The following is a 13,717-nucleotide window of genomic DNA, read 5'->3' on the forward strand; positions in this document are numbered from 1 at the left end:
CCAGATCTGGATATGGGTTTTAAAAATCAGGCAGTTATCTGCCTGGATAAGCTTGGAAAAAATCTGGGCGATAACCGGATATAAACTCAGATATCTGGGTTGTAACTGGGTATCCGGGTTTATTACCTTTTTTTTTTTAAAAAAGACTTTAAAACTTTTAAAAATATTTTTATAGTAATTTTTTTTTTAAAATTCGGATATTATGTTTAATACCCAGATTTAAAAAAATATATTTTAAACACTTTTTAAAAGGTTTTAAAAAAATATATTTTTAACAATTCAAAAGGCTTTTTTCATAGGCTTTTATGTTTTTTATTTTTTTTATACAAAATAAATAATAATACATCAACACACACAATGCATGCATACTACATATTACATTATTGTTCACATCACAATGCAAAACATCAATTTATAAAAAACAAAATAAATAATAATACATCACAATAATATCAAGATGTAGCACTCAATACTATCTATCTCCAATATAAACTTATCCAAATTGATTGTTTCTTGACTTAGTAATTACTTGGTGATAAATTAAGAACATGTATATCTGGAACCAAAAATTAAGATTAATTCTGGTGGGGAATGCTACTCCAAGTATTAATTTATCACAAAACTAGTGAAAAATATGTCATAAATTTTCAATAGTTTTGCATGGGACAATCACTCATGCATGCATGTTAATTAATTTTAGTATGTATATGACTTCGACGTGTCAGAATAAGTACTCGAGAAGTTTGTGAAAATGTGCCTTCTAAAGAAAATATATTGCGTAACAAATAGGTTAAATCTAAGGCGGCTTCAAAGAAAAAGAAAAAATAGAAAAAGTACTGCATGCATGCATGATTAATGTTAAGATTTTAGCAAACCCTTCTCTTAAGTTGTGGCTTTAATTTGGATGTTGAGATCAGATTATCTAGTTTGGATAGTAAAATGAAATGAGATAATTTGTTAAAAGTAGTGAAATAATTTATGAATAGTAATAAATGAATTGAGTTAATTTGTTTTATGGAGTTTTAGAGAATAGAGATAAAAAACTGAATAAAAATATTATAAAGTTAAAATATTATTAGAATATCATTTTTGTATATTATTTTTGTTTTGAGATTTAGGCCCAGTTTGTATTCGCAAGTCATCTCAACTCATTTCAACTCATCTCAACTTATCTCACTACTATTCATTATTATTCATCAACTTTAACTTACAAATCTCACTACTATTCATAACCCATCTCAACTCATCTCAACTCATCTTCAAATCCAAACGATACCTTAAAAAATTGAATTATTTTGTGTGTTTTTTTAAGATAAGACCTGGTTACATGACCGGATTCGTAACCAAGTCTGTACCGGATCTATTTTCATCTTATCTGCCCAGGTCCAATTCGGGCAGATAATCGTCCAGATTCACCCGAATTTCTGAGTTTCGGAATGGACTGAAAGAAATCTGACCCGTTTGAGTTTGCTCCTCATTTTGACCGCTCCTATATTTAATTTTTTTTAAATTTTTTTTTACTTAATGATTAAGAAAATGATTTTTAGTGTATTGGTATATATTTTTATTTTTTAAAAGTATTTAAAAATATTAAAAATATTAAAAAAATGAAAAAAGGAAAAGAAGATGAAAATAAAAAAATCACTTTGTGCTAACAGGCACGCTCAGGGGTCAAAGCTAGGCAAGCTAGCACTACTCTTTATTAGAAACAAATTGAATAACGCAAAAAGAAGAAGACAGACTTGATAGACTCTTTATCTCATCTCTCCCATTTTCGCACGAAAAAGTATAGCCTAGAATATTAAAAATTCATCTTTAACAACTTTATTAAATCGTTGAGAGAGAAAATCAAGGGTAATTATACCCTTACTCCTCTTTTATATTAGTTTATTATTCAGTTTTTTTTTTTTTGTTTGCTATTTGAATTTAGATTAAAAATTTTAGAACATGACTTTCTTACATAATGTAAAAGAAAATAAATTCAATCAACTAACGTAATCATGTAATTTAATTACAAATAAATTCAATTTTATAAAAAGAAGTATAATGACTACTCTTGAGTCTCCTCTAACTACTCTTGAGTGTCCTCTAACTATTTTATCCTCTTTCAGTGGAAAGAACAATTAGGTGGTGGGATAGTCTTTACTCTTACGAGTACGTGAAGGATCGAGTTCACAGGTCCATAGTGGGCTAAGTGGTGAGGAAGTATGGAGGAATTGGAAGAACGATGGAAAAAGTTAAGCTTTTAGAAGAGGAAAATCATGAAATAAGTATGGAGACAAACCATTTGGAAGAAATGATGAAAAAAGGTGAAAAAAGTATTGTAAGGAAGTTGTTTTCTGATCAAGTTATAGGGAAATAGGTGATATGCTCGACAATCCTAAATATATGGAAAGTTGGAAAAACTTTTGCATTTCATGAAATTAGTTCTAGTTTTTTCATTATTTCTTTTGAAAGTCAAGGGATAGAAGCAAAGTACTCAAAGGGAAGCCTTGGTTGTTTGACAATTGCCTTTTTTATTGAAACCATAGGATGGGATGATACCTCCAAACAAAATGAAGTTTGATATTGAGAGCTTTTGGATATAGTTGCATGATCTGCCACTAGTATGCATGAAAGGAGAAACAATGAGGCAAATTACAAGATCAGTTGGTATTGTGAAGAAGATAGACGTGAAAGAAGATGGCATTGGCTAGGGCAATTATTTATAAGTAAAGGTGGAGATTGATATAAGGAAGCAGCTGTTGAGGGGTAGATTTATTAATCTTTTGGGTGATAGATTTTATTCCAATTAGGTACGAAAAATTGCCTCGAGTATGCTTTACTTGTGGTAAATTGGTGCATGGTTCTTCATGTTGTGACAAAATCAGAGGGGAATCCTCACAGAATATGAAAGAGGAAAGACAGTTTGGGGTGTGGCTTCGTGCAACTTCAACACGAAGGGGTAGTCTTCACAAGAGACAACATGATGAAGGCACATATGAGTCTGGTGAGAGTTTTTCTGAAAGTCATAAGGGTGGAGGTGATGGTGGAGGATCGATTTCAAATTTCAAGGTTGATAATGATTCTGGCAGGCAACACTATGAGAATGAAGATTTAGACAAAAGTGCAACTAAATGCAAGAATTATGGAGGTTCAAAATTTGAATTCAAACAAGCTGGATTGTAGGAGGAAGTTATGGAAGAAACTTATCAAAATGGTTGTTTTGATAAAGACATTAATTCAGATTTGAATTTAAATTTGGGTAAGATGATAATTGTTGGAAGTAATGAGTAGAAGGATGAGGTATGTGAGAAAGAATTGGGCCATGGAAGAGTCTCTTTTGAAGGGTACTTGGATATAGGAGTTGGACAGATGCATTATGGGCCTAAGGGGGATTTGAAAAGCATTGCAGATGTTAAAAAAAAAAGAAGAAGCAAAGATAGCTGTGTCCTAAAAGCTAGCATGATAAAAGAAGCAAAGTTAAACATTGTAGATGTGGGGAAGGCTGCCCAAGGAAAATGAAAAAGGAGAGCTCGTAGTAAAGGTAACAATTCTACTAAGTTACTGGGGTCTAGTATTAAAGGTAGTCTACTAGAAGATGGTGGGGATAGAGTGGAGGATGTAGTGATGAAAAAGGGAAGTTTGAAGTAAGTGTGGAAGACTCAAACACAACTCTGGTATTGGCAAAGGCTGTGAAGCAGCCCCGCCAAACATTATGAAAACACTGAGTTAGAACTGCCAGGAGCTTGGGAACCCCTCGACAGTTCATGAACTTTGTCATTTGATGAAGGAAAAGAAGTCCATAGTAGTTTTTCTCACCATAACAAAACTACTTGCTAGGAGGTTTGAAAGAATAAAAAGTAGGTTGAATTGTGTGGGCTGTTTGTAATGGTACCAGTGGGTAGAAGAGGGGGGGGGGGGGGGTTGGCACTATTATGGACAAAAGATGTGGGTGTTGATATTATTAACTTTTCTCAGCAGCATATTCATCCAAAAGTTAAATATGATAAAGAAATGATGGATTGGTACCTAATAGTTTTTATGGCCATCCTGAATTATGCAAAAGAAAGGACACATGGAGCTTATTATCGACTATAAAACCACCTACATGCCAACAATGGTGTGTGTTAGGTGACTTTAACGAAGTGTTATTCCAATCTGAAAAATCAGGAGGGAGATTGAGATCAGAAAAGCAAATGGAAGATTTCAGAAATGTTCTCGAGAGTAATAATCTTTTTGACTTTGGATGGGAATGAGACAAATATACATGGAGTAATAAACATGTTGATGGCTCCTTTATTAAGGAAAGAGTGGATTGAGGTATGGCTAATGCTAAATGGTCATAATTATTTATTAATGGAGTGTTGCATGTGTTACTAGTACTGTCTGACCATAGACCTTTATTTCTAGTTATGGAGGAGAAAAGGCAGGTTTTGGCAGAAAAAGAAGAGGGTGTTCAGGTTTGAGGCAAAGTGGACTCTAGAGGAGGAAGGTAGTAATGTGGTACATGGGGCATGGAATAAAGAGTTTGCAATTTTGGATCCCCTTCAACAAGTTCAAGAGAAGTTAAATACTTGTAAAATGGACTTACTCAGGTGGAGTTCTACAATGGTTGAGGATGAAGGAAAAGGCATCAGGGTGAAGATTGAATTGTTGAAACTGGAACAGCAGAATGAAAGAGCTTATAATGTAGATGCTGTTAAAAAGCTGCAAGAAGAAATAAGGTTGTTGTTGGCAAAAGAAAATTCAAAGCGGAAACAAACATCTAAACTGGGCTGGTATCAAAAGAGAGACAAAAATTTGAAACATTTTCATGCATGTGCCAGTCAAAGTAGAATGAAAAATTTGATTAATCAGATCAGAGATGCTCAGAACAGGCAATTGATTGATAGGGAGGAGATAGAAGAGGCTTTTCATGAGTATTTTGTGGGGATATTTACTTCTTCTAATCCCACAAAGGAGGATATTGATAGCTGTATCTGTGTCATTGAGCTAAGGATGCTTGTTGGTATGAATGAAAATCTGCTTAGGGAGTTTACTAAAGAAGATGTTTATGTAGCATTGCAGTAGATGGGTCCCCTAAAATCCTTAGGAACTGATGTTTTGGAGCTCATTTCTACCAATCTTATTGAGGCATAGTAGGGGAAGAGGTATGTAATACTATTTTAAATTTTTTAAATGGGGGGTCTTTGGATTCTTGTATTAATTTTGCATATATCACCTTAATTCCTAAGGTTAATTCTCTTGCTACTGTTAGTGAGTTTAGACCTATTAGTCTATGTAATGTTCTCTACAAACTTGTATCCAAGGTTCTAGCTAACAGGTTAAAAAAGGTGCTGAATTACATCATCTCCAACAACTAAAGTGTTTTCATCCCTGGGCGCCTCATTACAGATAATGTAATGATAGCCTATGAGACTTTGCACACTATGAAGACAAGACAATGGAGAGAATCAACAATCATGGCTCTAAAGTTAGATATGATAAAAGCTTATGATATAATTGCATGAGATTTTCTTGAAGCAGTGATGAGGAAGCTGGGGTTTGAACAGAGATGGATCAGATTAATCATGGAATGTGTAACCTGAGTTACATATTCTGTGATTGTGAATCGGAAGCCAGGAGAATATTAAACCTACTCGAGGTTTACGGTGAAGGGATCCCATCTCCCCTTACCTTTTTATTTTATGTGCTGACATGTTGAGTGCTCTAATAAACTCAACCGAAAGAGGTGGAAAAACAAGAGGAGTTGTTGTTTCAAGAGGAGGATAATGGTGAATCACCGGTTATTTGCTGATGATTGCATCATCTTTGGAAGGGCAAATCTGTTGGAATGGGCTAATATTCAAGAACTACTTCACAGATATGAGAAAGCTTCAGGGCAGTAAGGCCGAAAGCCTGTCACGTGACATAGGACCTCCCCGATGACCAGCGAGACCCATCAAGGTATATCTCGATTCCTTTCTCGTTTTACGTCTCAGCCTTTCTCTTCTCTCTCACTCTCCCTCCCTCAAATGTTCTCTCTCTCTCTCTCTCTCTCTCTCCACCTTGAGTGTCACCAGTAAGTACTCCCCGAGCACGTTGTCATTCCCTCCACCACCCTAAGACTCTCTGCTTCTCTTTCTTCTCTGTGCACAAAATCGCGAACCGCAGTGACTCCATTGCACCACTGCGTTGCAACACCACTGTCGGTAAGCCTGTCTGTAACACACCTCAAGGATTAGAATATGATAACACTGAGATGCTCTCTTCGAGGGGAGTTCCTCCAAGGAAATAAGAAGAAAAATGAAAGAAAATGGAGAAAGACAAAGGTTTCTATATCAATTTGAAAAATACAATATTCAGCCATCAGTATATAATTGCTATCAGGCGATTTATAAAGGGAAGCGAACTATAGAGGCCATGGGTCAGACCAAACACTATGAAATTAGCAAGAGTCTAATTAGATACAAACATAAATTCTATTCTAAACAAATTAGGCCCTAAGGGACAACACCCAGCCCATCAAAATTGACTCGTTAAATCTAATAAAAGAAGATAGCTGACATTGAAGGTCGTGAAGCCCATCAAACCGACCCAAGTTAATTGGGTATGCTACACTGTCCCTTTACCCGGTCTACTCTCTCCCCTTTCCCATGTCTATCTATGTTAGAAACAAAAAAGATTGAAGTGTTTACACAATAATAGAAGATAAGACAAAGGATGTACATTTTCTGCATCACTTCATTGATCAACAAACAACCTATATAAAGGCTAATATGTAACTGATAATAACATGAAAATAGGCACTACCCAACGTTCAAAAATACTCCTATTGACTAGGTAAACACAAACAAACTTACACCAACTTCATTTCAACTTCTGCCTTCTCATTAGACAGAGAAACTCTGTTTTCTCTCTAAAAAGAAAACCAATCCTTCCAAGCTCGTCGTTGGAGAGGAAGAAGTGAGCCTCAACTCCACCTTCCTCTCCATTTCCATTTCCTTTTCCTCTTCCTTTCCACTACCTATTTGTGAATATGCTTTTATAGTAGTGTTTTTCCCCCAATGCGGATTTTTTTAGATTTGCTGCACTCTGGTTATGAACAATTGACACGCGTCCTACCATGACATTCCCTTCCCGCCAATCTACTAGGACGACGCAGAACCGCGCCCAAAATTTCAGCGAGTGGCTCTCACACGCGGTTTGTTTCCGCAAGTGTTCTTCCCAGACCACTGCACTTTGACAGCTTCGCCGGCTACATGTGCCGCACCAGAAGACTCCCCCCCCCTCCGATCCTTTAGATCAGCTAGACCCCTCCTCCATTCCATTGGTGCGTGATCCTCATGTGCCACTCCAGAGGCATGAGTTGACTGTTCCTCCACTGTAGATCTGCCATTCTCTTGCTAGTCTATCAGAATTATTGCTTTTCCTAATCGGTGATCTTGTGAGAGAGACTAAGGACCTCACTAACAAATATCTAAAGAATTTCAACTACAGTGCACCCACTTGTATTGCTTCAAGTGGTGACTTACCTTCAAAATGTCTTTTAAGACGGTTCCTCTTAGTAGGGCTTGGGTAGAGACCAATAAATTAGTCACATGACCTTTTTTTTTTTTCATTTTTTATCTCATTTGTACTGTGATTGTTATTTTGGGATATTTTGTTAAGGAATCCCACCTCCTCTAACATATCATCTTTTATTTTAATGAAGTTTGCTTGAAGAAGAAGGGAAAAAAAAAAAAAAAAAACTTACCAATAATCCTAGTATTAATCCTAAATACTAGGACAACACAAACGTACAAATTACTAGTTTCCATTACTCCCAACTTGGGTGTTATATCACATGTTTCAGAACGTTGCCTAATCGCCGCCGGTGAGCACACTCCGTGCCACCGCAACCGTCGTCCTCCGTACACCAATGGTAGCCAGACCACGAAACGAAACCTGACAATATTCTCCACATGGGTCTAGGTTTTGGAACTCCACCTTCTGCTGCTGCCGCTGCTGCTTCTTCTTCTGCTGTTTTGGCATCATCGTCTTCTACGAGAGCAGCTCCGAAAGGTAAACTTTCTTCTTTGTTCAGATACGCACACGAACCCACTACTTCAAATACTGACTCTTCACAAAAAGAGCCATGCCCACATAAATCCATTTCGAGCCCCAAAATTGTACAAAGGAATCCATTTTTCGATGCTCATGTCCAAATCCCAGTTGAAAAACTCTTGAAAACCAACTCTAAGTCCAGCAACATCACTCTTAATGAAGTGTTGCACCTTTTCGATCACATGCTTCGGTTGCAACCAGCTCCACCGACTCCATCGTTCAATCATTTGCTTGGTGCAGTTGCTAGGAATAAGCATTATTCTATTGTGATTTCACTTTTCAAAAGAATGCAGTCATCTGGGCTGCCTTCTAATTTTTTTACTCTGAACATTTTGCTTAATTGCTTTTGTAATGTAAATCGGGTTTGCGACGGTTTTGTTGTTATGGGAGTATTCTGAGGAGGGGTTATTGTCCCCATACTGTGACTTATACATCTTTGATTAAGGGATTGTGTAAAGAGGGTAGGATTGGTGAGGCAGTCGCGTTATTTCAAAAAATGGTCAAGTTGGGTTGTGGGCCTAGTGTGATTACTTGTGGACTTTGATTAATGGGTTGTGTCGAACAGGCAATACAAGTGTTGCACTTGGGTTACATGAAGAAATGGTCAGAGGTCAATTTGGTGCTGAGTGTAAGCCTAATGTGGTTTCCTATGGTATGATTATTGATGGGCTTTGTAAGGATGGGACAGTAGACAAGGCAAAAGAACTTTACTGGGAAATGAAGGGAAAGAGAATTTTTCCGGATGTGTTTGTTTATAACTCTCTAATACATGGTTTATGTTGCGAGGGTAAGTGGGAAGAGGCTAAAAGTTTGTTTAACGACATGGTGGATCAAAGCATCCAACCTAATGTTGTGACGTTTAATATGTTGATTGATGCGCTTTGCAATGCAGGGAAGATGAAAGAAGCAAATGGGTTGTTTGAATTGATGATTCAAAGAGGGGAGGATCCTGACATAGTTACTTACAACACATTGATGGATGGGTTCTGCATGGTGGGTAGGCTTGGTGATGCAAGGAAGCTATTTGATTCAATGGCTAGAAAAGGACATAAACCTAATGTTGTAAGCTACAATGTACTGATCAATGGATATTGCAAGAATTGGAAGATGGAGGCAGCTGTGAATTGCTATAGGGAAATGATTCACAACTTGGTGCCAACTCTTGTTACATATTCTATCATGATTCATGGGTTCTGTAGGGTAAAGGATTTGGAAAAGGCACATGATTTATTTTTAGAAATGGAAGAAAAGGTTGTGCTCCAAATGTAGTCGTATATAATGCACTTATGCGCGGTTTCTGCGAGAATAATGAGTTGCAAAAGGTGCTTGAACTTCTTCACAAAATGGTGGAGAGAGAATTGTCACCCGATGACTCCACAGTCTCCATAGTACTAGACTTACTTTCTAAGGATGAAAAGTATCGTGAATGTTTGGATCTGCTACCAACATTTCCTACCCAAGAGCCTGGAGGTTGTAATGATGGATTTTCACTATGATTTTTACTTACCAATTCTATCTTCAAGGTACCTTGGGGGGACAACTCTTACACTAACCAAAAGTTACAAAATGTGAAGGCTTGTCACTGCACTGTCCAAAATCCTAATTCTGACTCTTCTGAAGTAAAGGGGCTTTAAGGGTTTGGTCTAGTGAAGTTGCATTTGGTAATTGATTGGGATGTTTGTAGGACCACCGAAATAAGAAGCTTGCCTTAAAAATGATTGTATTGAGCAGGTTGTTTGGGCTGGTGAATTTAGTATCTTCATGCACTTCTGGTTGTAAATTGCAGCTGACAGATCCACCTCTAAACATCTCGCTTCACAAAATTCATTTTAGCATTACTCTTGGTTGATTGATGGATCGACAGGGTCTGTAGTGACACCGCCAACCATTGGATCTCTTGTAGCTTTATGACCCAGGGTATATCTAAGGTGTGAATTCTCTGATAATTGTATAATTGTATTCGAGCTATGAAGTTCTTTATGTTGTGTCTCCGTTGGAAATTCCAAGCCTCTTGTGACATCTACATCTAGAGCCACATACAAGAATTGTATATTTAATGCACGAGAGTCTTTGCTAGAGTACCTTTCTTATCCTTTTATCTTGATGTTAGTGGTTATCTGTATGTATTTTGGTGATGAGTATTATTTGTCTCCTGGCAACGTTGATGGGTTTTTCGACTGCCCCTTTCATGCAACATTCACACGTTTAGACAATTTTCCCTATATAGAAAAGGGGAATGTCGAATAGTCTGAGCACTTAGCCCAACAATTTTCCCTTTTGATGACTAGTAGTACTTGTTAGTTAATTTGCTTACTGTGAGTTCGTTCGTTGTCACTTGTTTTTGCCACAGACTAAGAATTGGAAAGGGTTCTGTACTCGGAGGTGGATATATGGTTGATGAAGATAATAATGCTAGAAGCTAGTAGCAAAGAACATTAAATCCTCAGAGCATATATATGCTAAACGGTGATAGAAGTTATTCGTGTTGAGGGGAATGAAGCCTGGTCCGAAATCATTCAGATGATAGCTTGAGCTTTGCATGAATGGTCTCGAACCAGACAACATTCCCCTCAACTTTTCATAAATCACTCTGAGAGAGAGAGAGAGAGAGAGAGAGAGAGAGTTCTCGACATGGCCATGCATTATTTTTTTTTCATGGGGTTCTTATATACGTTAGGACGAGGGAGAAATCTTTATTGGGTCAAACATGACATATTGTCCAGTTTTCACACAGGGTACCAAATTTATTAGAAATTTCAGATTATAATCTCCACAAAAACATTGTTTTTGGATATAATTAATTAAAACCTACTCTTCAAAGTACTTTATGCATGGTTGCCATATAACGTTTGATATCCTTTTAGTAATATTAGGTTCAACCCAATTGCATGGCTACTACTATTACACACCATTAACATAGATAATAAACAAGCTGCTAAAATATTGAACAGCTCTCTTATCATGATGTATATCAACACCAGCCACTAAATTTCTGCTATATATACAAAAACTATACGCCTGTCAAGATTAGTTGACACGCATATATGATGAAAATTAAGTTTTGAAAGGTATTTTTATAAAGTAGATTATATAAAAATTAGTATTCCCCCTCCAACAAAATTCTTTTTTTTAACTTAGCCCCCCAAACCAGATTTTATGGTTCTGCCCCTGGTGTCATGTGTAGATGTCAAATATGCATGCATTTGGTAAATCTGTGCCCTTAGATTGATGGTTCTATCAATTCAGGAGTGATAATATATCTAAGAAATAAATCTAGCTTATAGTTCTCTTAAATGGCAAAAACTAAGTGCACGCAACCATATGTACCAGATTGATATCCACTATTTCTTACGCTCAAACTATTTCTTCCGTGCCGGTGTTCCCATTCTCTGTTCCAGCAGGTATTTTAATGCCTGCTGGTCAGTACGAACCTTGAATGATTGCCCCAACAGATAGTGTCTCCATGTCCTTATTGTTGCCATCACCAAAGCCAGTAGTTCCTTTTCATAAGTGGATAAACTCATATTTCTCCCTTTGTGAGCTTGGCTGAAAAAAAGCAATTGGCTGCCCTTCTTGCATTAGAACAGCTCCCAAAGTTTCTCCCGATGCATCACATTCTATAATAAAAGTTTTAGTAAAATTAGGTAGTCTTAAAACAGGAGGGCTCACCATAGCTTCCTTAAGTTTGTCAAAGGCTTCTTGTGCTTCCTCATTCCACCCAAAACAGTTTTTCTTCAAAAGAGCCGTAAGTGGGGCTGCTATAGCTCCATACATCTGAACAAACTTGCGATAATACCCTGTGAGGCCTAAGAAACCTCTTAAGGCCTTGATAATTTTTGGAATAGGCAAATTTTGCATTGCTGTCAGTTTCTGAGGATCTACTCTTACTCCCTCTTTAGAAATCAAGTGTCCCAAATACTCCACCTCCTTACTACCAAAAATAAACTTGGATTTCTTAGCAAAAAATATTTTGTAAAATTTCCAACACCATAGTAAGATGTTGCACATGTTCCTGCAAAGATTTACTATAGACTAGGATATCATCGAAGAAAACTAGCACAAATTTCCTTAAATATGGTTTGAAAACTTCATTCATAACCCCTTGAAATGTCGTGGGGGCATTTGTAAGCCCAAAAGGTATCACCAAAAACTCATAATGACCCTCGTGGGTCATAAAGGCAATCTTGGGGACATCATTAGAACTCATTCTAATTTTGTGGTACCCTGAACATAAATAGCAAAAATCACAGCACCTCCCAACTCATCTAATAATTCATCAATATTAGGAATTGGGTACTTATCTTTTATGGTATCCTTGTTAAGAGCATGATAGTCCACACATTCTCCAGCTTCCATCTGCTTTCCTTACTAATAGGACCGGAGAAGAGTAAGGACTTTGGCTGCTTTTTATGCTTCCATTTCTCAACAACTCAGTCACCAATTTCTCTATTTCTTCTTTCTGATAATAAAGATACATGTAGGGTCTTACACAAGTCGGTTTAACCCCATCTTGTAGTTGTATTTTGTGATCACAGCTCCTGGGAGGAGGTCAACTAGAAGGTTCACGAAAGACTCTCTTAAATTTCTTCAATATTTGCTTTAACTCAAGTAGCTCCTCACTCGGTTCACTTTCCTTATTACCTTCCAGTACCTGCAGCCACAACCCTTTAGGGCAGGTTTGGATGTTGAGACGAGATGAAAATTTTGAGAATTTTGTGAATAGTATAAAGATGATATGAGTTAAAATTTTCGGTTGTTTTAAGAAATTTTTGTGGATCCCATAGTGAGATGTGTTTGGAAGTAAAGTTGAGATGAGAATTTCACGTTTTTGGAATACAAATATGTTGGTGGGGCCCACTGGCTATGTATTTATGGCCTGTCACCCGAGACGTTCCCTTTTCCTACTCCCTCTTTGTCTCCTTCCCCTCAAAAAGTTCCTCTCGTGATTCATATCTATGCATCCGAATGAAAACCCTCACTTCGGATTTTACTTTCCGTTTGAATATTTCTTCAATTGGTGGTGAGAGTTGCGTTTGAAGACCCGCATCTCCTCGTTTCAACATTTCTTCAAGACCTGTGAGACTTGCATTTCAACTCAACATCGCTTGCGTATCAACACCCTCCCTCTCCAGTCGCAACGACGGACTTTTGCACCCGTTTCGTCTTGCCATTTTCAATTTCTATTTTTCCGGCACAAACCAGAGGAGGACAACCAGGTAAGTTCCCGTATTTTTATTATTGAGCTAAACGAAATCGAAGTTAGGTAGATTAGGGTTTCCTTCATGGCTTCGCATCTCCATTTCATTGAGATCAGTGTCTTCGATTTATAGTGACAATGGTTGGGATCTGAGTTTTTGTTGAAAGATTTTGCTAAATGTTGCTGTTGTGCATATGAAGTTTTACTTGTGCCTACTTTTGGTCCGAATCAGTAAGGGTGTTTGCAACCGCAAGCATCCGAAGGCAATCCATAAAGTTCCGTTCAATAACGTGCGCAGTGGTTACTGAGCAGTTTGAACATGAAATGACCCCGTCATTCATATCCTGATGTCTTGGGTTTCGGTTATTATTGTTGATGATAAATTTATCTGAAGGTTATCTCCCACCATTTCCCTAAATTGATTCTGACATGTATTTTGTTCGGGCGATTTGG

The 13,717-nt window shown here is 37.2% G+C and overlaps 1 protein-coding gene across 1 annotated transcript; it reads left to right on the plus strand.

Moving 5' to 3' along the window:
- The first annotated feature begins 7,925 nt into the window (after nt 1-7,925).
- LOC121249514 (putative pentatricopeptide repeat-containing protein At1g12700, mitochondrial) lies at nt 7,926-10,014 on the plus strand. Its single transcript, XM_041148214.1, is given in 4 exon segments — nt 7,926-8,454; nt 8,457-8,603; nt 8,606-9,313; nt 9,316-10,014. Coding segments are annotated over 4 exon segments (1,632 nt in total). The 3' UTR covers nt 9,564-10,014.
- The last annotated feature ends 3,703 nt before the right edge of the window (nt 10,015-13,717 follow it).

The sequence above is a fragment of the Juglans microcarpa x Juglans regia genome, chromosome 2D, assembly GCF_004785595.1.
Source record: "Juglans microcarpa x Juglans regia isolate MS1-56 chromosome 2D, Jm3101_v1.0, whole genome shotgun sequence".
Lineage (NCBI taxonomy): Eukaryota > Viridiplantae > Streptophyta > Magnoliopsida > Fagales > Juglandaceae > Juglans > Juglans microcarpa x Juglans regia.